General features: G+C 37.0%; 1 protein-coding gene across 1 annotated transcript; it reads left to right on the top strand.

Annotated features, from left to right (window-relative positions):
• Positions 1–1,447: 1,447 nt before the first annotated feature.
• LOC108455214 (protein PLANT CADMIUM RESISTANCE 9-like) lies at positions 1,448–2,325 on the top strand. Its single transcript, XM_017753802.2, has 4 exons — positions 1,448–1,607; positions 1,719–1,790; positions 1,904–2,113; positions 2,240–2,325. Exons 1-4 carry the CDS (start codon positions 1,511–1,513, stop codon positions 2,323–2,325), a joined length of 465 nt encoding a protein of 154 aa, XP_017609291.1. The 5' UTR covers positions 1,448–1,510.
• The last annotated feature ends 23,483 nt before the right edge of the window (positions 2,326–25,808 follow it).

Genomic DNA, 25,808 nt, shown 5'->3' with positions numbered 1-25,808 from the left:
AAAAAAAAATGAGAGAAAAAGCTCTTAATTCAAGTGAAAAATAAGTGAAAAGTGAGATAGTTGCAAAGTTTTTAAAACTGAAAAACCCACCTGATTTTCAAAAATTGGGGAAATTGCCATTAGGCCACTCCCACATTTCCTTTGTTTTTTACAAAATATTCCTTTCCCTCCAAAATTCTGAAAATAAAGATAATTTGCTATAAAACCACTCTTATATTTCCCTTGTTTTGCAAAATGGTCCTATTTAGTTAATATTTTAAATTCTCTCAATTAAACCCCTATTTTAAATTATTTTTAAATTCCAGTTTAACCCAAAATATTTATTTTACCCAAAATTATTTGAAACCATAAAATTAATTTTTCTAAAATATTTTTATTTTTCAAATATTATTTACCAAATTTTAGATGAAATTAAGCTAACTAAATAAGAATATAAATCACTTATTAACCCGATTAATTTCCAATTTTCACTCGGAACCCAGTAAACTTACCCGAAACTACTAAACCTATTTTTGGGGCCCTATAGTACCTCTCCTTAACACGTGGTGAAGGGTGTATATCAATTTGAGCGAAAAGCGTATCAAAAACCCCACACTTTGTGTAGCCAAGTTCTCAAAAGAGTAACTTTATAACTTTTCTTTAAACCAGGTAGGGGACAAATTGTTATGGTGTTCGCTATTACCAAATCTTTACCCAAGTAACCTGCATAGTTCACATCCTTACACAGGTTCGCATGTGATGAGTTCGCATCCTTTCATGAGCTCACACGGGGTGGGTTCGCACCACCATGTAGGTGAACTCACACTTAGAAAACACGCGTTAATCCTAAAGTAGGGTACGTGTTGACATGCATGAAGCCTACTTATGATATCACATCTAGAAACCGTATCATATAAATAAAAATTAACTGGAATATATTTAAATGTTTAAATGCAAAAAGAAAATTTGTTAAATCTGAATATGTTAAAACTTCGATCACTTATTTTATTAGGTTAAAAGATAGTAGATTATATCTCCCGGCAACACACAGTGATACTTCTAATCGAGACCGCATATATCACTTCTTTTTAACACTGCTTGTTTTGTGTTGTAACTACCTAACCCAAAGTCCCAACACATTGCATCTAAAGTTGATGGATATATTTATAAAATAAATGGAATTGCGTTGAATCAGGTTGTATTCTGAAATAGTCAACTGGATTTAATTGTTTATGTATATGATTACTTAAATCTTTTCTTTAATGAATAGTGCGCAATTCGTGTTATGCACCGCCATAACAACTAATCATTGCCTTCATTACCAACTCTAAAAACCAAAACATAAACCAGCTGAGAAAAGTCAAAGTCCGAAAGGCAACCTACGATTATGCAAGTATAGTAAGAATAAAACGACAAGAATTTCACTTGTATATAACAGGAGAACATCATAGTATATCCTCTCAGCTTGTCTTTTGGTGAGCTCAAAGCAAAAAAACAAAAGACTGCAAACACCACCACCGGAGAAAAGAATATGGCATCACCAGCAGCGAAAAGGCAGTCGATCACAACCCCAGATTCAGGGCAATGGACTACTGGTCTCTTTGATTGTTTTGATGATTCTAGTAACTGTAAGAGACCATTAGCTTAACTTCATTGGTTGCTTTTTAGTATGATTTTCACATTAAAACAATGATTTATATATTAAATAACCCACTTATAAATGTCGTTTTTTGGTGAAGGTTTCATGACATGGTGCTGTCCTTTTATCACCTTTGGCCGAACCGTGGAGATTATAGATAAAGGAAAAACATGTAAGCAATCTTACGTACCTTACCATTTACCAATTAATATCTCCTCAACATGCTTAAATACAAATGCATTGATATTTAATTTTCTATCTACTATTTTGTTGGTGGATTTGCAGCGCCTGCTGACGCAGCCCGAACTTACTACATACTAGGCAGCTTTGGTTTTGCATTTTGTTACTCGTATCCGTATCGAAAAAAACTAAGGGAACAATTTTCACTGAAGGAACAACCATGCGGTGATTGCCTTGTTCACTGCTGTTGCATCCAATGTGCTCTTTGTCAAGAGCATAGAGAGCTTATAAACCGTGGTTTAGACCCCACTATTGGTATAATTTCTTTTTACAAAAAAAGTATTGTTTGCATCCTGCTTTGAGATATTCAAAACTCCAATATTTTGTTTCTTTCCATCCATTAATTAATGGGGTTTGCTTCTTTTTTTTTAACTGAAAAAGGTTGGGCAGCCAATGTAGCAAGAATGATCCAAAACGAGAAAGTAGCGCCTGAAGTTGAAACGGGGATGAACCGCGTGGCTCCTTAATTACTATTTGTTCTTCACTAGTCTTCCTCCGTGATGGGAGACGTGATGGTTGTTATGTATCTACCATGGGAAGCCTGCTCGGTGTGTTTGTATTTTGAAATTGATTTGATAGCTCCTTTTTTTTCTTCATTTTTTTCTCAGTTGTATAAGTAATTATTTCTGCGCTGATATACCATTGGATGTTGGATCTGCTAGTAATAAAGTTTTCCCCCTTCTTATCTCAACTGTAGATTGGTATGATAGAAAGTTATATGGGAAAAGTGGTTCCTAGATTTAGTATATTGAAAAGTGTTTTTTTTAGAATGTTAAACACTTTGTTTAGTTGGAAGAAATATTATACGGAAATAACTTATATTAGGATGATTCTAAAATTAAAATTTTTAGGTATCAATAATTTTTTCATATCATTAAATTTTAAACACATAAAATTATTATTATACACTTGTCCATAATGAAATTATTTGATTGACCCTTCCTACTACATTATTCATGGTTCTTTTTCAATTGTTTAATAACATTTTAACAATTTTTCCAAATGATTAACATATAATTTTGGTAATTTTTTATCCTAAACCTTAAACCCTAAATTCGAACATCGAACCCATAATTTCGAACCCTTGAACCTTAAACAAGAATCTTGAAGCCCAAACTCCTAACCTTAAATCCTTAAATCCTTAAACCTTAAACCCAAATCTTGAGCCCCAAACTCATATTCTCAAACCCTTAAATCCAAAACCCAAACCCAAACCTTAATCATTGAATCCTGAACCAAAACCTTAAACCTCGGGGTTCAAGGTTCACGATAAAATAATTACCAAAATTATTTATCAATGACATGAAAAAAATTACACAAAAATTACAAATTTTTTAAAAATTAGCTATACAAAAATAAAAATATTAACTTATGGAAAAAAAACAAAAAGATTAAAATCTGTAAAAGAAGAAAATATTTGTTTATAATGAAAATTATTCCTGTAACCAACCTAGAAGTCCAGCACAAGCTTAGAACGTTACATTACGAATACTCGAAAACCACGCAAGGCACAATAATACTAAACCATGATTCGAATAAAATTTAACACAAGCTTAGTTAAGTATATAATCTGCTAAAGTCATTCTGTTATATTTTAATGAGACTCCTACTGAAATAGTTTTAAGAAAGCTAATAGATCGACTGAGCTCCCGCTACACCGACCTGTTCAAGCCTGCGAACAACTTGAAATTCAGGCAATAACAGAATGAGTTGTGAACTCAGTGTGTAAAAGAAATTTATTTAGTTAATGCTCATTATAGCATAATCCCAAATTCAAATATTCAGTTCGATACAGAAGTAATTTCAGTTCAGATTCAGAGCAAACCAGTTACATGTGTGTATATATATATATATATATATATATATATATGCAATTTCAGTTCACATGTGATACCTGTGACAGCCTTAAAACGACCCTAGTCGGAATGTGGTTTCGGGACCACAAAACCGAGGCATAAAAATAATTTAATATTTATTTTGATGTCTATAATATGTGTTAATTCGTGTGTGACATTTTTGATGTTTTGATTTAGGGTTATAAATGTGAATTTCACTAAAAAGGACCTAGTAGTAAACTTTGAAAGTAGGATGGGGAAATGTGTGATGACTAATTGAATCATGCATGCAAAACAATGGTTTTGCATGTCAAATACCCCTCTTTTTATAAGTGGTGGCCGGCCATGACAAAGGAGGATGGGCAAAACATGTCATAGACATGTTTTGTTGGTGCATTATGGAAAAACAATAAACTAAGGTTAGGAATAAAGAAATGGAAAAAAAAAAAGAAAAGAGAGAAGGTGTGATTCCCCCCATTGCCGTGAGTTGAGGGAGAGAAAGAAAAAAAAAAGTGTTCATCATTTTTACTTCTCTTGGCCGAAAATTCTAAGGAAGAAGGAGGGAGTTTTTGCTTCATGCTTGGTTTGGAAGAGGATTAGGAGGAGGTTTGGCCATACTTGTATCTAGATTAAGGTATGTTGAGGTTGTGCCATGAGATTCATGCATGTTTTAGTTGCTAGCTTGAGTTCTAATTAGCCCATGGTTCAAATCTTTGCTATGTCATGGGAATGATGTTCGGCCAAGGTGGATTTTGTGTTAATGCCATTGCATGCTAAATATGAAGCTTGTTGATGATATATGTGATGGTGGGCTGAGGACTCTTGGATTTTCTTTTAGCATTTTTGAGTGAGACATTAAGTTCTTTGTTTAACCATGACCAAAATTGAAACGGTATGGTGTTGTGGTGTATTCGGCCATGGTATATCCATAAGTATGATTTATGCATATTGCATGGTAGGTAAGATTTGAGCTTTGGATATATGTTTATATTTGGTTATAAGCAACTTGAGATTCGGCCCTTGCACCTACATGTATATATGTTTGCACATGATGTATTGGTATGACATATATACTATCTCAAGGTATATATTTACTTATGATGATGTTTCGGTTATGAAGTAAATGATAGATGTGTATTGAACTACAATATGTAATGCATTAGTTAGTAAAATGTATGCCGTTCATGTGTGGTATTAAACATGTAATTGGCCTCAACATCAACATGCATAATCGGCCACATGAATGAGTACTTAGGTTGATGTGTTGTTCGGCCATAAGTAAGCATGTTGAAGGCTTTATCTCGACCTAGAAAATTCGCTAAGGAGAGTACTAACTAATGTGTTGAGTTTGATGCATGATTTCACATGTATGTGACTTTAATGTCTAATGTATAAGTGTGGGCTAAGTGCCTTGTGTTCCTCTTTTCGATGCTCAAATGATTAAATCGATTTATTTATTTAATTAAGCTCAAGAGCAAAGGGGATCCAAATCCGATAAAGGGAAGGAAAAAGTGGTCGAATAGCCATCAAATCGCTCGACAACATCCGAGGTAAGTTCTTGAGTAATAGAGCTTAAATTATGATTTGATTAGATCATGTCTCAAGTAAATCGAAATCATGCTCTTTGTGTGTGGATATTGAACTGAAATGTGCAAGAGTGATAAGTGTATTGTATTTGAGTTTTGCTAATGAAAATGAAACACGAATGTGTCATGATTTAGTGTTAAATGTGCATGTTTATTCGAATGATGTCCGGGCTAAGTCCCAAGGCTTTTGTTCTAAGTGACTAAATCCGGTCAATTCTCAAGGCATTTGTGCGAGTTACCAAAACCGGGTTAAGTCCCGAAGGCATTCGTGCGAGTTACTAAATCCGGGCTAATTCCCGAAGGCAATTGTGCGAATCACTATAACCGGGCTATGTCCCGAAGACAATCGAGCGAGTCGCTATATCCGGTTAAATTCCGAAGGTACGTGATTCGGGAATGAGCAATCTTGCTGTAAAAATTTCAATTAATACGCTTGCAAAAAAATTCCAGCAATGAGGTATGTTCGTATGTGCTTTGAATTAGTTGAGCCCTTACAAGTAAGTATTCGCCGGTTGATAAACGAGCTACCGCCTTTGGCTAAGTTGATCTTTGTGTATGAACATAAGGGTTGGTAATGTGAAGTAAGTATGATATTGAGAATGTGTGCATATGAAATTATCCGTTTAGCTATATGAATGCTATGCTTTTGTTGTGCTGGAATCCCTTGCTCAAAACTTACTAAGCATAAATTGCTTACTCCGCTTTCTTTGTTCTCTGTTTTATAGATTTTGCTCGTTAGCTATCGGATTCGGGGTCATCGAAGTCGAAGTCATCCACACTATCAAAGCCCTTTTGGTACTCTTTTAGTTGAACTCTGGATATGGCATGTATAGGACTACCCTTTGTTGTTTTTCAAGTACTTTTGTGATGTATGTGTGTACAGCCATGCGAAAATGGCTCGTAAAAGTGGAGTATGGCATTAGACCATTTGTGTTTATGTATATATGTATGGTTTCATGATGTGACTATGGACTGGAATGGAAGTGTTGGGCAATGATCAGCCCTTGGAATGGCTAAATATGATCATATGTGGACCTATGTATGACAAAACTCTAGTTGGTCCATGGAAACCACGAAATAGGTAAAGTTTACCTTGAAAACAGATGCTGACAGCAGCAGTGGTGTGGATGTGAAAAATCACTAAAAATATCAGGAATGGAATTAAATAGTGAATAAATTATGTAAATTAACCTTGATGAATCTACTTTCATATGGAAGAAACGAAACGGTCATATGAGTTCTATGTTAAGAGATATTTAGGTTTTTGTGAAACAGGGCCAGAACGGTTTCTGGATTCCCTGTTCCGACTTTGGAAATTAATTGTAAATTAACCAGAGATAATTAGGAGTCATGCCATATATGTATAGATTCCTCCTTGAGTCTAGTTTCTATAGAAACAAACGGCATCAGTATTGAAGCCCTGTACATGGAGATATCCAATTCGTAATGCGTGAAGGTCAGTGTAGTCGAACCCTGGATTAGGGGAGACTTTAAATAATAAACTGTACTAATTGGCCCGACCAAAAATTCTAGAAAAAAATATGTTGATGGAAATATGAGTCTAGTTTCAGGAAAAAATTACGAAACTGATTTTCGAGCTTTGAAACTCAAGATATGATTTTTAAGGTGACAGTGATGCAGTAACTAGCTTGTCTGGAAAATTTTTTTTTTAATGGACTGTGAAAATAATTAAGTTAAGTCTGTGTGCACCTTGTGTTCGACTCCGGTAACGGACTCGGGTACGGGGTGTTACAATACCCATCAGACTCAGATGCAATATTCCTATTCTCGCCCGTTACACACTGTCTTCGGCCATCCTAACACACCCTTAAGGACATTCAATGCCCAAACAACCCTACACACCTTAAAGCGTTCGTTGACTCTTTTACAAAAACGTATCTTAGCTGCTAATTCAGTATACGACAAGCGCCAGAATCAGATTTATACTTATTTTGGCATAGCCACTATTTCATAACAGATTTCTTCCTCCTTCACAATATCCCAACCCATGCCAATGCAAAACACAAGTACCCGTATCATGTATTCTATCATTCTAATTCATTTTAAAATCAATAAAAGAGTTCAATATCAGAATAAGCATTATAGTGTATTTATAACTAAGTTGCTCACAGATCAATCTCAAAGTATCATATAGTTCTAATATCATCAATTTCAATCATTCATACATTCAAGAGGCCAGTATCAGTGTTAAGTAACATTTCCAACCCCAAAAACAGATTTTAGGCCACAATAACTTGCCACACAGCCAAGTCACACGCCCATGTGCCCTGCCCGTCTGGTTCCAAAGCATAAACAATGAGTTACACGACCTAGACACATGCCCATATGACTCACACGGCCTGGTTACATGCTCGTGTCCCTGACTGTGTGACTTTTATACCACAAACAGTGAGTTACAAAGCTTGGGCACATGCCCGTGTCCCTGGGCATGTAGTCTCGTTACACAAACAGTGAGTTAGACGGCCATGGCACACACCCGTGTCCCTGCCCGTGTGAACCTTGCACTAACATGGCCACACACAGCCCAGACACACGCCCGTGTCCCTGTCAGTGTGGCCCCAATTCAATAAACAGTGAGTTACATGGCCGTGTGGCTCACATGACCTAGGCACATGCCTGTGTGCCTGGCCGCGTGGCACCAACAACCACCATTTTCAGTGATCGAAACTTGGAAAAACTAAGATTGTTATACACACTTGGAGAAATTTCAAAGTAACAACAACGTAAAAGATCCTCAGAGCCTAAAACAATCATTAGGTAATACAATTTAGCTATTTAATTAGCAGAATTTCCCAACTACGTACTTAATGCTTATGTCAAAAGTTTCAACAAGAAACCTTTGACGGAAACAAACTCACCAAAACTTCAAAATTTTGTTTAGTTGCTATTCCTTATTGCTAATATTCTCGCCTATTAGAAAACAAATCATCATTTATCAGAGATTCTCGAACTCACAAAATACCCAATTCCTTGCAAGTCACGAAAACGAAAGCAAACCGCGAGAACATTTACATTAACAAATACTTACCCGATAGCCTTCTAACGAATGACTAACAACAAACTTTTCGTTAATCTCATATCCCCACGATTCCGATTAGCAAAATAAATCACAACGAAAGAGAAACAAAAAAGAAAATGAAAACGAAGAAGAAGAAAAAAGAAGAAGAAGAAAGAAAAGATTAAAAAAACTAACGTTAATTAAATTCCTAACTTCCAAACAGATTCCTGGCATTTAACAAAAATTTTCTTTTTTATCACCTTCGGGACTCGAACACAGGACTTAACAGAATACAAACATATGCTTAACCAGTAAACCAACAGGCTCATTCTTGGCACAGTTTCATACTGAATTGGACTTAACCGAGTAACCCATGATTAAAGGTTGATTTTAAAATAACAAAATTTTTAACGATGCAACTCGAAATTCAAACCTTAAATACAAAAGCAAAGCACAGAACCACAGATACAGAAATCTAATTATTGTAAATTCTCGTAATAAAATTCTTAAAATTTTTGGGATTTACAACTTTCTCCCCCTAAAAGAAATTTCGACCTCGAAATTTTACATAAGTCGGACAGATACGGATATAGCCGATGGATTTGTTCTTCAGGTTCCCATGTGACTTCCTCAGTACTGTGGTTCCACCACAGAACTTTTACTAAGGGAACAGTTTTCTTCCTCAGTACCACACACTTCAGAATACGGTGAGGTCCAATGAGCCTCGGGCTCAACTTACCCTTGCATCCAAATCAAAGAACCTTTTTCCAAAATGATACCTTTAGAAACACTTGATCACCTACCAAAAACTCAATATCCTTTCTTTTTAAATCCGCATAAGACTGCTATCGATCGGAGGCTACTTTCAAACAATCATAAACCACTTTCGCAGTTCCCTCAGTTTCAGAAACCAGCTCAGGACCCAATATCAGGCGTTCGCTTAGTTCTGTCCAACATAATGGAGTATGGCACTTATGACCATACAAGGCCTCATAAGGTGCTATTTGAATACTAGACTGAAGACTGTTATTGTATGCAAACTCATCTAACAATAGGTAATCCTCCCAACTACCCTTAAAGTCTATCACACAACCCCGAAGCATATCCTCTAGGATCTGAATAACCAACTCCGACTGCCCATCGGTCTGAGGATGGTACGCAATGCTGAAATTAAGTCGAGTGCCTAAAGCCTCATGGAGTTTCTTCCAGAAACGAGACGTAAATCACGTATCTCTGTCAGAGATGATACAGGCCAAAATTCCGTGTAGCCTTACGATTTCGGCAATATACGGTTTAGCTAATTTTAATAAGGAGTAATTTATTCGGATAGGAATGAAATGGGCTGATTTGGTCAACCGATCAACAATGACCCAAACTGAATCTTTCTTAGTATGGGTTAAAGGCAACCCCGTAACAAAATCCATCGTTACCCATTCCTATTTCCACTGTGGAATCTTAACTAGCTGAAGTAGTCCGAAGGGCAATTGAAGTTAGGCTTTAACTTTTTGACACGTCAAACAGAGAGACACAAAAGTGACTACCTCCCATTTCAGTCGGGCCACCAATAAAGTTTTTGGAGATCCTAGTATATCTTATTCCTACCAGGCCGTATTGCATAAGGACTATTATGCGCCTCCTTTAGGATAGAATGCCTTAATTCATTATCATTGGGTACACAAATCCGACCCTTAAAGTATAACACATTATCGCTATTCAAGCTAAAATCGAAATTCTCGTTTGAACCAACATGTTGCAATCAGTGCACTAAGGATTCTTTGCTCATAATTTTAGCTCGAATCTGTTCTACCCAAATCAGTTTAACCTGCCATTCTGTCAATAGTCCTCCACCCTCAACTAAACTTAGATGAGCTAACATTGCTCTGAAATCAGTCATCGCTCTACGGTTAAGGGCGTTAGGTACCACATTAGGCTTACTTGGATGGTACACTATCGTGCAATCATAATCTTTAAGTAACTCAACTCATCAATACTGCCGAAGATTTAACTCTTTTTGGGTTAACAAATATTTGAGACTTTGTGATTGGTGTAAATAATACACCTTTCACCATACAAATAATGTCTCTAGATTTTCAGAGCAAACACGACCGTATCTAGTTCAAGATCGCATGTAGGGAGGTTATCCTCATGTGTCTTAAGATGTCGTGGCGTGTAAACGACCACTTTATCGTCTTGGATAAGCACACATCCTAACCCGACATGTGAAGCATCACCGTATACCACAAACTCGCGACCCGATTCCAGTTTAACTAAAATAGGAGCTTGTGTCAGAACGGACTTGAGCTTATCGAAACTAGACTGTTGTGCCTTAGACCACATGAATGGGGCATTCTTATGCAACAGCTTCGTCAAAGGTGACGTAATCAAAGAAAACTCTTCGATGAACCTTCGGTAGTAACAGGCTAAACCCAGAAAGCTACGAAGCTCAGATACGTTTTTCGGTTGTTTCCACTCAACAATAGCTTATATTTTTTTGAGATCAACTCGGATCCCCTCCACCGTCACTACATGACCCAGAAAAGTGACTTCCTACAACAAAACTCGAATTTACTAAACTTGGCATACAACTATTTTACTTAGAGTATTTAAAGTACAATATGAAGATGATCATTATGCTCAGATTCAATTTTAGATTAGATCAAGATATCATCGATAAAAACCACTACAAATTGATCCAAGTATGGTTGAAAAACCTGATTTATTAAATCCATAAATACCGCCGGGGCATTCGTTAAACCGAAAGGCATTACTAGGAACTTATAATGTCCATAACGAGTCCTGAAGGTAGTTTTGTACTCATCAGTCTCTTTGACTTTGAGCTTATGGTAACTAGAGCGTAGATTGATTTTAGAAAAGATGGACGCTCTTCAAAACTGGTCAAACAAGTTGTCAATCCTCAGTAATGGGTACTTGTTCTTAATTGTCAACATGTTCAGCTGTCTATAATCAATGCACACTCCCATCGACCCATCTTTCTTCTTAACAAATAATACCGGTGCCCCTAACGGAGACACACTCGATTGAATAAATCCTTTATCAAGGAGTTCCTAAAGTTACACTTTTAATTCTGTCAACTCTTCGGTGCCATGCAATAGGGCGCATTGGACAATAGAGCAGTACCTGATAACAGATCAATTCCAAACTCCACCTCTCTATCCGGAAAGACATCTGAGAATTCCCTCACAGTACGGATATCTCCCACTGAAAGCTTTTTGAGTGAAGAATTGGATACATAAGCAACGTATGCCTCACACCTCTTTTGGGCTAACTTATATCCTACAAGAGTAGAGATTACATTAGAGAGGTAATCTCGACGCTCACTAACCATGATCACCTCATCATTCTCAGTCGGTCTCACGGTAACCGTCTTGGTTGCGCAGTCTAGACTGACCCGATACTCAACAACTCAGTCCATTCCAAAAATTAAATCAAACTCATTACAGGATAATCCTATTAGGTCAGCTAGAAATACCATACCCTGGAGCTCTAGGGGTACCCACCTGTATACTCTATCTACTCGAATTGACTGACCCAAAAGACTAATTATAGAAAACTCTTTAGCAATATTCTCAATAGTTATACCCAGATTTATAGAAACATCACTAGCTATGTACGAATGCGTAGCGCCAATATCAATAAAACCATAATATGGAACAGAATGAATAAAGAAGGTACCTGCAATGACATCAGCATCATCGCTCTTATCCCGGCGTTTCATTGTATAAACCAATACCGACTGGCGAGCCTCAGTCTAACCTGCACCCCTACCCGGTGCTCTTTGTCCTCTCCCAGATCCATTATCACCCTTACCAATACCACAACCTTTGAATGGCTACTGAACCTCTCTTGGAGGCTGAACAGAATTTGGACCCGTAGTTTGAGCCGCAACTGGCACTGAATCAGGTTGACGGGGGCAATCCTTAACTCGATGCTCCATCGACCCACAATGGAGACACGCTCTTAACTTCCTCCAGCACTCACTCGAATGGTGCTTCCCACAATCACTACACAGCTAAATCTCAGTCACTACAGTTGGTGCCTCGGCCCTTGGGGGCCTATCAAATCTCGTCCGCTTCTTAGGACGCTGAGCAGAACCAGAAGGAATCGAATCCCTTTTAACTTTATTCTAATCCTTCTCATGATTATGCCACTCGCGCTCAGTGCGCTTCACTTCTTCTACTATCTCTGCCTTGTCAACTAGGACCGCAAAAACCTGCTCTCACTGAGGACCTATCAAAACCCGCAGATCATATCTTAGTCATTCTTCGAACTTGTAACACCCCAAACCTGGCCTAGACGTTATGGCTGAACCTGGCGTGTCACATTGAAGTGTTTTTCAAAAACATTATTTTCATTGAAAACCCTTCTTTAAAATAAAAACCTTGAGTAAAATCCCAGCTTGTATTTGTTGCTTTCAAAGCGAGGTGTATTTAAAGAAAAAACTATTCCTTCTTGTATGATAATAATTACTTTGTAAAATCTCTTTTCAGTTGCGGAAGTTTTATTTAAAACAGATGATCTATGAAAACTTCTCATTTAAAAATTGAGTTGCGGAAACGTAGTATTTAAAAACAGTTATGGTTTAGGAAAACTATGTTCTACTTTTAACAAATATAAAGCATCAAACTAATAATAATCCTAATTTGAAATAATAACCAGAGGAAAGGCCTTATTACATTCCGGACTAAATTAACTTAAAATACTAGAAATTATATGTTTAAGAAAATAAGTCCAAGTCGTCTTGCTAGCTAGCTACCTCAGAGTCCCTCCTACAGCCGACCACCTACTGAGGATCACCTGAGAAAAATAAAAGAGGGGGTGAGTTTTCGAAAACTCAGTGTGTACAACCCTCGACAAATAGGAAATCATGCAATAGCAAGTCTTTTTGGGCCTGAGCCCAATTCAACATCAGAACAGAAGTAAAGCAATCAAATATACATGAATCCCACCCATCCAATCGCTACACACCATCTCCATCCCCCGATACACTCCATGTAGGGATATAAATATCGTCCCACCCATCCGATACACTCTAATGGTAGATCAGTTGCTGTACTACCAAACATTGTAGCAAAGCTGCTAATCATATATTGGACTTAAAAAGCCATCGGTGAATCCACGGTCGTCAAGCAACCATACGATCCTCATATACTTCCTCCGTTCTATAATTCCCAACCCATATGCAACCTAAATAGAATATCATATGAATGCAGCAAGTACACATGCAACGTTCATAAATCTTACATTCAAACATAGGGGTATTTTAGTCATTCTCGCCCTTAGGGGCATTTCAATAATTTATCTTTATTATGGGTTTATTACTTACCTTGGCCCGTTAACAAGTCCTCGTTGGCTAAAGTGAACAGATACTATGCACCAGGTAGGATTCCAGAGAATGGGAGGTGAGTCATTAAGACCGCTTAAGTACCAAGCTCTCCCTAGATCCAATCCTAGACATGCATATACCTATTTCCACACCTTAACCTTATGACTCGTCCATGGTTGCAATTAATTAATTATTTAAGTTTTATGCTTGATTGAATAGTTACCAAAAACTGGGTCCACAACCCCATACTAAACACTAACAGATCCATACTTATTCATTTGGCCCCTTTAGGTCCAATCTCATTCATATGGCCCATCGGGCCCAATCACTTTCATATGGCCTATCAGGCCCAATCACTTTCGTATGGCCCATCAAGCCCAATCACTTTCATATGGCTTGTAATAGCCCAAAATTGGGTCTAGTTGGAACAGAGGTTTCGGGACCACAAAATTTGAGATAGAAATAATTATTTTTTGATTATTTTGAGGTCTATGATATGATTGCATGATTGTGTGAAAATTTCGTGAAGAAATTCTATGCATAAAGTGCTCAATTTGAAGTTAGGGACTACATTGAATAAGTTGCAAAACCTGCATTCTAGAAGTTTCTAGTATGAAATTGCTTTGAAATATTAATTAGGAGGTCTTAAATAGCAATTTGACCAATTTCTAAGTGATGGAAAAAAATTGGACATGGATGGAATTTTTGAAAGTTTAGTAAGGAAGGGCATTTTGGTCATTTGGTAATTAAAAGAAATAAAAAGGGAAAATAAAGCCAAAATTGACTCATCTTTTTCATGGAGGCTGAAGTTAGCATGGGGGAAGCCATGGCTAGGGTTTTCAAGCTTTCCAAGCTCAATAGTAAGTCCGTTCTAACCCCGTTTTTCAAGTTCTTTACGTTTTTAGAATCCCGGTAATTTGATTAAGCTTATTCTAGCAATAATTTAAGCTAGGGTTCATATTTGGAAAAATAACCATAGGTGAAATGTGTTTATTTTTCTGTTTTATGATAGAATATGAGGTTTTAAATTATGTTAGACAACTTTTGCTACTCAGTTTTGAGTGAAAACGAGTAAAAGGGCTTAATCGGTAAAAATACCTAATAGTCATAAGTATATGTTAGAGTGAGAATTTGATGTTGCCATAGAAGGGAAAAGTGATCAACATGTCATAAAACATAAGAATAGGGGATGAAGTTTAATTCCCGAGCCTAGGGGCGAAAGTGTAAATATGCAAAAGTTTAGGGGCAAAATTGTAATTTTTCAAAAGTTTTAGTTAAGGACTGTTTTGAATAGTACATTAATTAAATAACTAAAATATGATATTTTAGATCCCGAAAAACGAGATTTGAACCTAGAATGAGAGAAAAATCGAAAATTGGGAAAGTTGGTAAAATGGTCATTTTAGTATCAATGTAAGTTCATATGTATAATAAGCATTAATTTATGCATGTTTCAATGTAAAATTGATATATTTATTATAATTTCTGAGGTGTTGAAAGTATGTAAGTTGGTATGATAATAATACACAAATAATGTTGTAATTTATATTTGAAAGTTAAATTTAGTGAATTAATTGAATTATGTTAAATTAAATGATTATGGTGCCAAGTTTATGAATTGATTTAAAAATATGTCTATGGTACATGAAGTGCATTGAATTATCATACATAAATGTGATTTCTATGATTATGGATATTATGGGAAATTGTAAGTTCATATGATTTTTAATAAGGCAATGTGTAATTTAATGTTATTGCCTTGATATTAAATGAGATGTAAGTTTATATGTAAGTAATACATCAATATTACTTGTATTATGATATTTTATAATAATATTGAAAATATGTTTGTGGATAATTACTTGATTAGTGAAATTGTTGGAAAAGAGAGAGAAATCCGGTTGAACCTTCTAATGATTGGATGATCTGAGATAGTATGTAGCTAGGTCACATGTATGGTGCTGAGTGCACATCATGTGTACAAGAGAGCTACAAGACATTATGATGTAGCTAGGTCGCATGGATGATACTATGCGTACACCATGTAGACAAGAGAGCTACGGGATATATGTAGCTAGGTCGCATGCGTGGTTGCAGGTGAAGGACACCATGTTGACAAGAGAGATACAAGATAAATTTGCTAGGTCACATGGGTGGTACTGAGTGTTCACCATGTGTAAAAGAGAGCCGAACTATATGATGGGTGGAGCTATGTGCTGAAACCACCAAGTATCGAGGATTGATCTGAAGTGTTCAACGGGAGACTCTCTATGTATTGCTTTGTGATGAATAAGTGCAGGAACTTGGTTATGTGAATGATGTGTTCACTAAGTGACCAGGATGTGGTAAGGTTATAAACAAGTAAGTTATACATGAGGATGATTTCATGGTGACCTTGTGATCATTTGCCTATACTTGTATGAAATGTGGTGCAAATGATTTGTGATATGTATGTTAAAATGAGGTTAATACAAAGAAAGTGTGAATGAGTGAATTAGCAATAAAACTGTTTTGGACAGTAGCTATGATGTGATTTTGAAAAATCACCAAAAATAGTAGAAATTGAATCAGAGACTGAATGAGATATCATATTAAATCTTAATGTGTTTATTTTCATATAAAAGAAACAGAGCAAGAAAAGAAGTTCTATATTTTGAGATATTTATGTTTTTGTGAGACTGGTTCAGAATGATTAAATGATCCCCTGTTCTGACTTTGGAAAATCAAAAAAAATCGATAAAAATAATTAGAGGCTTAAAATTATATTTTTAAAATCCCTAATGAGTTTATTTTCAAGATTAATCAACAAGAACATTATCTGAGTTCTGTACTGTGAGATAATTAATTTTTAGTGAAGAGAGGTCAGAACTGTCAGAAAGTGAAATAGGGGAAATTTTAATGAATAAAATTTACTAATTGGCTGAACCAAAAATTATGAAAATATTATGGTGGAAATATATGTGAGTCTAGTTTCAGGGGAAATTTATAGATCTTAATTTGGAGCTCTGTAGCTCGAATTATAAATATGTAAGTGACTATGACTCGTGTGGACAGTTTGATGTGAGTATTTATTAGTAAATTGTGAAATCGTACTTACAAGAATGCTATATACATTAAGGATGTGGAATGGAGAGGAGGAGGAGGAAAATAAATATATGTGGAATACATGGAAACTATGGTATATGAAATATTGATATAATGAAATAAATGATATGTGTTTATAAGAAAACAAAAAGAGAATGATATGTATCATGACATGTATATATATATATGACTAGTCTCAATGTAATGCTTGTTGGGTATGAAGTTGAATTGAAATGTTTCAGGCAAACATGTTATTTTGTGCATCTGAATTGTGGTATTTTATAAAGATATGATATAGTTTTAAATATGAATGCTTGATGATTAAGCTGAAGATATTTGGTAAGATGATAATCTTGGTATAAATGTATAAGTGGTACTATAATAAACAAGGTAAAATGAGTATGAGAGACACATGTATGATGACATACAAATGCTATGTTTATGGTTTAATTGAGAATATTTAATCATTAAATGAATACCATGTTATATACTTTTGATTTTGTATAAGTGTGTAAGAGATTAAGGTTGACCAAAGCTTGGAAAATATCCTAGGTATATTCCACACAGGCAGAAACACGACCATGTGTCTCAGCTGCGTATGGAACACGACTTTGGGACACGGGCGTGTGGAGCCTTAAAGCATGAAATTTTCAAGATTTTCGTAAGTTCTCAGTTTAGTCCCGAACCCTTTCTAAAGTATGTTTTGGGCTTCATAGACTCAAATAAGGGACTATGTGTAAGTGAATGAACATTTTGAAATATGAATGAAATTTTATGGCCCGTATTTTAGTTTAATGTTTGTATGTTTGTCCAGTAACGCCTCGTACCTTATCCCGGCCTCGGGTACGGGTAAGGGGTGTTACATGGCTCGTCAGGCCCGATCACATTCAAAGTCATGCAATCATATAATTTTTCATCATATAGTATCAAATTACCAATTTTACCTATTATGGGCCCTACAGCCCATCGAGCCCATTTAGCCCATTCTGGCCCGATTGGCCAATCACGGCCCAAGTCCATGAAATCGCTCATGGGGCCTCTAATAACCTATCGATATCCTCCTTACGAGTGTTCTCGCACTTGCAAGACTATTGTAGCCAAACTTCCGGCTTTTCGGAATTTCTGCTTTTCGGTATTTCGAGATTTTTCAGTCTACTGTGTGTGTACAGTGTATGTACACACCTGGTACTAAACATGTTGCGACCTCCTTAGCCACGAACCTTGAACAACAAGCCTTACAGACCTTCATTGATCACTAATCACGAGTATTCCTTAAATCCAAACCCCAGAACGCCTAAGGAGCAATTCGGCATAGATCTGAAATCTCAGATTCGATACTAATCCTACAAGAATGTTTGAAGTAGAGGGACTAATGGCGACATAGAGGGTCTTCAGCCAAAGATGTATTTGGCTTTTGAGATTTGTATGGTGAAAGAGGTTATTAGGCATAAATAAGAAGAAGAAAAGAAGAAATAGGCTAAAACCAAATGTGAATCAAAAGAGAATTTGAGAAGAGAAAATGTGAATCAAAAAAATGTGAATCCAGTTCCTCCTTCATTTATTTAAAAACCAAACTACTTGCCATCAATGTTCTTTTAATTATTAAACTATATTTTCCTTCACTCCAAAGTTTGAACTTTAAACTTAACCAAGGCTTATTATCACATAAATAACACTTGACTAGGAATATTAATCACACATTTTATCAAAGCCATCATAAAAAGAAAGTTCAGGATTGTTTTTTGGGGCATTACAACTTTACCCCCTAAAAGAAATTTCGTCCTCGAAATTTTCAACTATCAATACAGTTGCATAACACAGACTACCACACAACGCTCCCACTGCGCACTCTAATTCCAAACTAAGTAAATAGCACACTATGGGTAAAGTACGCACTAGTATTTGCCTCTAGAATGTCTCCGTCCTCTCGACGACGTGCTGCATAAACCAACACTGGCTGTCTTGCCTCAGGATGACCAGTACTTCTGCTCGGTGCTCCACGACCCAAATAGTTTCCACCTCCGGCCTGACTATCGCCTCCAGGCAGCTGCTGACCGCCCCTCGGTGGTTGTCCATTACCTCTACCAAAGACTTGCCTCTGATCCGTTCTTCTGGGACATTTTCTGAAACGATGCTCCATGGAACCACAACTCAGATAGGCTCCTGTTCTCTTCCAGCACTCTCCTACATGACTTTTTCCATAAGTAGCACAAGGCAGCACCTTTGGATTGACAGCAGGGGGCCCTGCTCTAACTGGCCCATTAACTCTGGCCCTAGCCCCAGGCCTCTGTCCAACACCAGGAATCTCAGCCTCCCTTTTATTCTTACCCTTTTCTTTTTCTCGATTCAAGCGCTCAACGTGCTTCACCTCCTCTGCTATCTTTGCTTTCTCTACCAACTCCTAGAAAACTCGATCCCTTTGTGGAGCTATCAATATTCTGAGGCTATCCCTAAGACCATCCTCAAACCTAACGCAATGCTCATAGTCCGTTGCCACCATAACTCTTGCATACCTACTAAGGCATAGAAATTCCGCCTTATACTCCGCCACAGATTTGTTTCCCTGGGTTAAGTTCAGGAACTCTTTCCTTCTAGCATCCAAATAACTCGCACCCACATACTTCCCTTGAAATGCAGCTTTGAAAAACTCCCAAGTGACCTGCTCAGGTTAGGTGCCCTCTTTCACTGTCAGCCACCACTGGTAAGCTTCTTCCCTAAGCAGTGACACTGCCCCTTTCAACTTTTGTTCAGGTGAACAATCCAAGTCCTCCATTATTCTTTCAGTGGCCTCCAACCAATATTCATCACGTTAGGAGCCACATCAGCCACGCCTTTAAAGATCTCAGCCCCATTTGATCAAAGTCGCTCCAAAATTGACCTCCAATTTTCCGTACCATTATTGGGCCCTACGACCCTTTCCAAAATCCTTAGCATCGCCTGCAACAATGCATCATCCCCCGCAGCACGATCATACAGTCCAGTCTCAACCACGAGTGAGGCCGGAGCCTCTTCTACTCCAACATTGGGCACATGGCCCGATGCCGACGATTCAGCCCTAACACTTTCGTGGCCTCGGCCACAGCCTCTTGCACCTAGTCTAACACTCATCGTTGATTCACGTATTATCTGGATTAGAAATTTTATGAATTTTTAGTTTGTTTCAATAATTAAGCCGATGTTTTATGAAAGTATTAAAAGAAAGTTGTTTTCGTAAATTCTTTACAGTTTCAAGATCCTACGGGCTTCAGTTCCACTCTAACTAAAAGCTTCAACATAATCATTTAAAGTAGCCCACTAACTATCTACAGTTTATCAAATTAAACAAGCTTAATAATAAAATAACTTACTTGGTTCGACGTTGGAGACCTGGTGTGCCGCACAGCAATATTTTTTTCCCAAAATTTTCTGATCCAATGATTTTTGAAAAAAAAAAACAAACCCAAATAATAAGGCCCACTTTACAGCCTGAATTTTACAACTTGGCTCTGACACCACTAAATGTAACACCCCAAATTCAGCCTAGACGTTATGGCCGAACCTGGCATGTCACATTGAAGTGTTTTTCGAAAACTTTGTTTTTATTGAAAACCCTTCTTTAAAAGAAAAACTTTGAGTAAAATCTCAACTTGTATTTGTTGCTTTCAAAGCGAGATGTATTTAAAAAAATACTATCCCTTCTTTTATTAAAATAATTACTTTGTAAAATCTCTTTTCAGTTGCGAAAGCTTTATTTAAAACAGATGATCTATGAAAACTTGTCATTTAAAAATTAAGTTGCAGAAACGTAGTATTTAAAAACAGTTATGGTTTAGGAAAACCATGTTCTACTTCTAACAAATATAAAGCATAAAAAAAATAATAATCCTAAATTGAAATAATAACCAGAGGAAAGGCCTTATTACATTCCAAACTGAATTAACTTAAAATACTAGAAATTATATGTTTAAGAAAACAAGTCCAAGTCGTCTTGCTAACTGGCCACCTCAGAGTCCCTCCTACTGTCGAACCACCTACTGAGGATCACCTAAGAAAAATAAAAGAGTGGGTGAGTTTTCGAAAACTCAGTATGTACAACCCTAGACAAATAGGAAAGCATGCAATAGCAAGTCCTTTTGGGCCTAAGCCCAATTCAACATCAGAACAGAAGTAAAGCAATCAAATATGCACGAATCCCACCCATCCAACACACTATCTCCATCCCCCGATACACTCCATGTAGGGATATAAATATCGACCCACCCATCCGATACACTCTAATGGTAGCCCGGTTGCGGTACTACCAAACGTTGCAGCAAAGATGCTAATCATATATTGGGCTTAAAAAGCCATCGGTGGATCCACAGTCGTCAAGCAACTATGCGATCCTCAGATACTTCCTCCGTTCCATAATTCCCAACCTATATGTAACCTAAACAGAATATCATATGAATGCAGCAGGTACACATGCAACGCCCATAAATCTTCGTTCAACACATAGGGGTATTTTAATCATTCTCGCCCTTAGGGGAATTTCGATAATTTCTCTTTATTATGGGTTTTTTACTTACCTTGGCCGTTTAACAAGTCCTCATTGGCTAAAGTGAATAAATACTATGCACCAGGTAGGATTCCAGAGAAGAGGAGGTGAGTCATTAAGACCGCTTAAGTACTAATCTCTCCCTAAATCCAATCCTAGACATGCATATACCAATTGTCACACCTTAACCTTATGACTTGTCCACGGTTGCAATTAATTAATTATTTAAGTTTTAAGCCTGATTGAGTAGTTACCAAAAACTGGGTCCACAACCCCTTACTAAACACTAACATATCCATACTTATTCATTTGGCCCCTTTAGGCCCAATCTCATTCATATGGCCCATAATCAGTTTCATATGGCCTATCAGGCCCAATCAGTTTCATATGGCCCATCAGTCCCAATCACTTTCATATGGCTCGTTAGGCCCAATCACTTTCATAGTCATGCAATCATATGATTTTTCATCACATAGTATCGAATTGCCAATTTTGCCTATTATAGGCCCTACAGCCCAAAGGGCCTATTTAGCCCAAAGGGCCCAATTGGCCAATACACGACCCAAGTCCATGGAATCGCTCATGGGGCCTCTGATAACCTATCAGTTTCCCCCCTTACGAGTGTTCGCGCACTCACAAGACTATTGTAGCCAAACTTTCAGCTTTCCGGTATTTCGGGATTTGTCAGTCTACTGTGTGTATAGTGTATGTACACACCTGGTACTAAACATGTTGCGATCTCCTTAGCCACGAACCTTGAACGACAAGCCTTATAGACCTTCCTTGATCACTAATCATGAGTATTCCTTAAATTCAAACCGCAAAACGCCTAAGGAGCAATTTGGCATGGATTTGAAATCCGAGATTCGATACTAATCCCACAAGAATCAATCGAAGTAGAGGGGGTAGTGGTGACACAGAGGGTCTTCAGCCAAAGAGGTATTCGGCTTTTGAGATTTGTATGGTGAAAGGGGTTATTCGACACAAATAAGAAGAAGAGAAGAAGGAATCGGCTAAAACCAAAGGTGAATCAAAAGAGAATTTGAGAAGAGAAGGAATAGAAAATCCGCAAGCAAGAAACAAGGAATTCGACTTCTAAGCACTTAGAGAGAAAAGTGTTTTGGCAACACAAAGAAAAAAAAATGAGGAATTCAGCTAAAGGAAGAGAAGCAATTTCATCACCTATATATACTATAGTCGAATTTATCTATCCCCCAAATTTCTCTATTCGTCTCCACTTCTCTACACCCTTTATGTCCTAACTTTTCTCCCTGATAACACCATAATCCCTTCCTTAAATTTCTCCTCTGATCACTCCCTTCAGAGTTCACATGCGACGCCACTACTGGCCATTTATTGAGTAAAAATAAGTCCTTATTTTGAGCAAGGATGTAACACCCGTGCAGAGAGACCGCTGTCGAGTCGGACACGAGGGTTTGCGACTTAAATCACTTGCTTTCACAGTCCATTTAAAAAATTTCTAGGCGGTTGGCTAATCGCATCACTTTACCTTAAAAATCATATCTTGAGTTCCAAAACTCAAAAATCAGTTTCGTAATTTTCCTGAAACTAGACTCATATGTCCATCTACAGATTTTTTCTAGAATTTTGGTTGGGCCAATTAGTACAGTTTATTAGTTAAAGTCTCCCTGTTACAGGGTGCGACTACACCGACCTTCATACATTACGACTTGGATATCTCCCTGTACAGGGCTTCAATATTGATGCTGTTTGTTTCTATAGAAACTAGACTCAAAAAGGAATCTATACATATATGGAATGACTTCTAAATGTCTCTGGTTAATTTATAATGAATTTCCAAAGTCAGATCAGGGGATCCAGAAACCGTTCTGGCCCTATCTCACGAAAACTTTAACATCTCATAATATACTGTTCATATAAATCTTTTGTTACTTTCCTATGAAAATAGATTCATCAAGGTTCGATTACATAATTTATTCACTATTATTCTATTCCTACTATTTTTAGTTATTTTTCACATCCACATCACTGCTGCTGCCAGCATCTATTTTTAAGGTAAACTTTACCTATTTCATGATCCTCCATGGATCAACTAGAGTTTGTCATACATATACCAAAAGTGATCATGAATAACCATTCCCATGGCTAACCGTTACCAATATTTCCATACCTCTCGACGGACAACATGCAAAACGATTATAATGCTATGATCAAAGTATATTTAAGCCATTTTCGCATGGCTATCCAAATTTACACAAAACCGAAGGGTACATGACCAACAGCAAAAGGGTAGTCCTATACATGCCATTTCAAAGTTCAACCAAAAGTATACCAAAAGGATCTTTGATAGTGTGGGCGACTTGACTTCAAAAATCCCGAGTCCGATAGTGAAGAACCAAAATCTATAAAACAGAGAATTAAATAAACGGAGTAAGCATTAAATGCTTAGTAAGTTTTGAGCAAAGAATTTAAGCACACCAAGTATAGCATTCATATAACTAAACGGATGATTCCATATATACATATTCTCAAATCATTCCTACTTCACATTCCAACCCCTATATTCATACATAAGGGATCATCTTAGCCAAATACCGAAGCTCATTACTTGGTGAGCGAATATTATTCAAGGAATCAACTATTCCAATGCACATACTGAAACATACCTCATTGTTGGGATTTTACAAGCGTATTAACGAAATTTTACAGAAGATTGCTCATTCCCGAATCACGTACCTTCGGAATTAAACCGGATATAGCTATTCATTCAAATGCCTTCGGGACGTAGCCCGGTTATAATAACTCGCATAAATGCCTTCGGGACTTAACCCGGATTTAGTAACCCGCACAAATGCCTTCGGGCTTAGCCCGGAATTAGTAACTCACACAAATGCCTTCGGATCTTAGTCCGGATATAGTCACTTAGCACAAAGCCTTCGGGACTTAGCCCGGACATCATTTGAATAACCATGCACATTTATTAATAAATCATGACACATCCGTATTTCATTTTCATTACCAAAGCTCAAGCACAAGACACTTATCACACTTGCAATTTCGGCTTAATAGCCACATACAAAGAGCATGATTTTGATTTGCTTAAAACATGATCTAATCAAATCATAATCTAAGTTCCATAACTCGAAAACTTACCTCGGATGTGGTCGAACGATTTCATGGCTATTCGATAACTTTTTCCTTTCCTTTATCCAACTGTGGTCCTCTAAGCTCTTGAGCTAATTCAAACAAATTTAACTTATTAAAGTCTCATTATGCTAGCTTATGGCGAATATGACAAGGAGTTTAATAGGTCATATGGCCACCCTTTAGCTCAAATACACAATGGTCATGTGCATTTTAATCACATTAAGCAATTTAACACAATTCATTTGAACATCAAAGAGAAGCTCAAGGTACTTAGCCCATATATACATTAGACATTAGAGTCACATATGTACGAAATCACGAATCGAATTCAACATATTAGCTAATATTCCCCTTAGCCGAATTTTCTAAGTCAAGATAAAGCCATCAATATGCTTACCTATGGCCGAACATACACATCAACTTATGTACTCATTCATGTGGCCGAACATACACATCTATGCTAAGGCCGATTGCAACACTTAATACATTCTACAAGTATGGTCACTTGTATTGACTAAACACCATTTTGTTTCAAGTTCAAAACTTGGCTAGTACACATATATACACTATTAAAGCATCCTCTCCCTTTCCATCAATTCAACACATGCATTACTCATTAATATACAAAATTATATTCGGCCTTGGCACACAACTTGCTAGCCGATTCTTCTCCATATATCAACTAATGCACATATGTGCTTATTTGTTAGACTCTACTTCATCTAACAACAACCATATTTCTCCTCTACTTTCTACCATGGTCGAATGCATTTGGTCATGGTTAAACAAAGAACTTAATGTCTCACTCAAAAAATTCTAAAAAGAAGACTCAAGAGTCATCAATCCACCATCACATGCATCATTACAGAGCTTCATTTTTAGCATGTAAATGACATCAACACCAATCCACCTTAGCCGAATACCATCTCCATGACATAGCAAAGATTTGAACCATGGGCTAGCTAGAACTCAAACTAACAACTAAAAACATGCATGAATCTCATGGACAACTTCAAACATACCTTAGTCTAGCAACCACCATAGCCGATTTTCTCAAGCTCTTCCCCTTCCTTTCTTTCCTCTATTCGGCCAAGGATGTTCAAGAATGAACACTTTTTTTTTTTTGTTTTCTTTCCTTCAACTCACGGCAATGGGGGGGGAGAAACAATCACACACATTGCCCATGCTCTTTATTTTATTATTCCTTACATAATGCATTATCCCAACATGTTTATGACATGTTTTTAGCCATAACATTTTGTCCACCCATGCTCATGGCCGGCCACTACATATTAGGGGGGAAAATTGACATGCAAGTCCTCCCTTTTGATTACATGCACTATTAGATCCTTGTAGATTAGCCTATCACATTTCAAAAATGTCACACATAAGTCCTTTTGACTAAATTCACATGCAATTTACTAAATCGAAGCCTAA

Source organism: Gossypium arboreum, chromosome 9 (assembly GCF_025698485.1).
Source record: "Gossypium arboreum isolate Shixiya-1 chromosome 9, ASM2569848v2, whole genome shotgun sequence".
In the NCBI taxonomy this organism is placed as follows: Eukaryota; Viridiplantae; Streptophyta; class Magnoliopsida; order Malvales; family Malvaceae; genus Gossypium; species Gossypium arboreum.
This window is presented reverse-complemented; position numbering and strand designations above follow the sequence as displayed.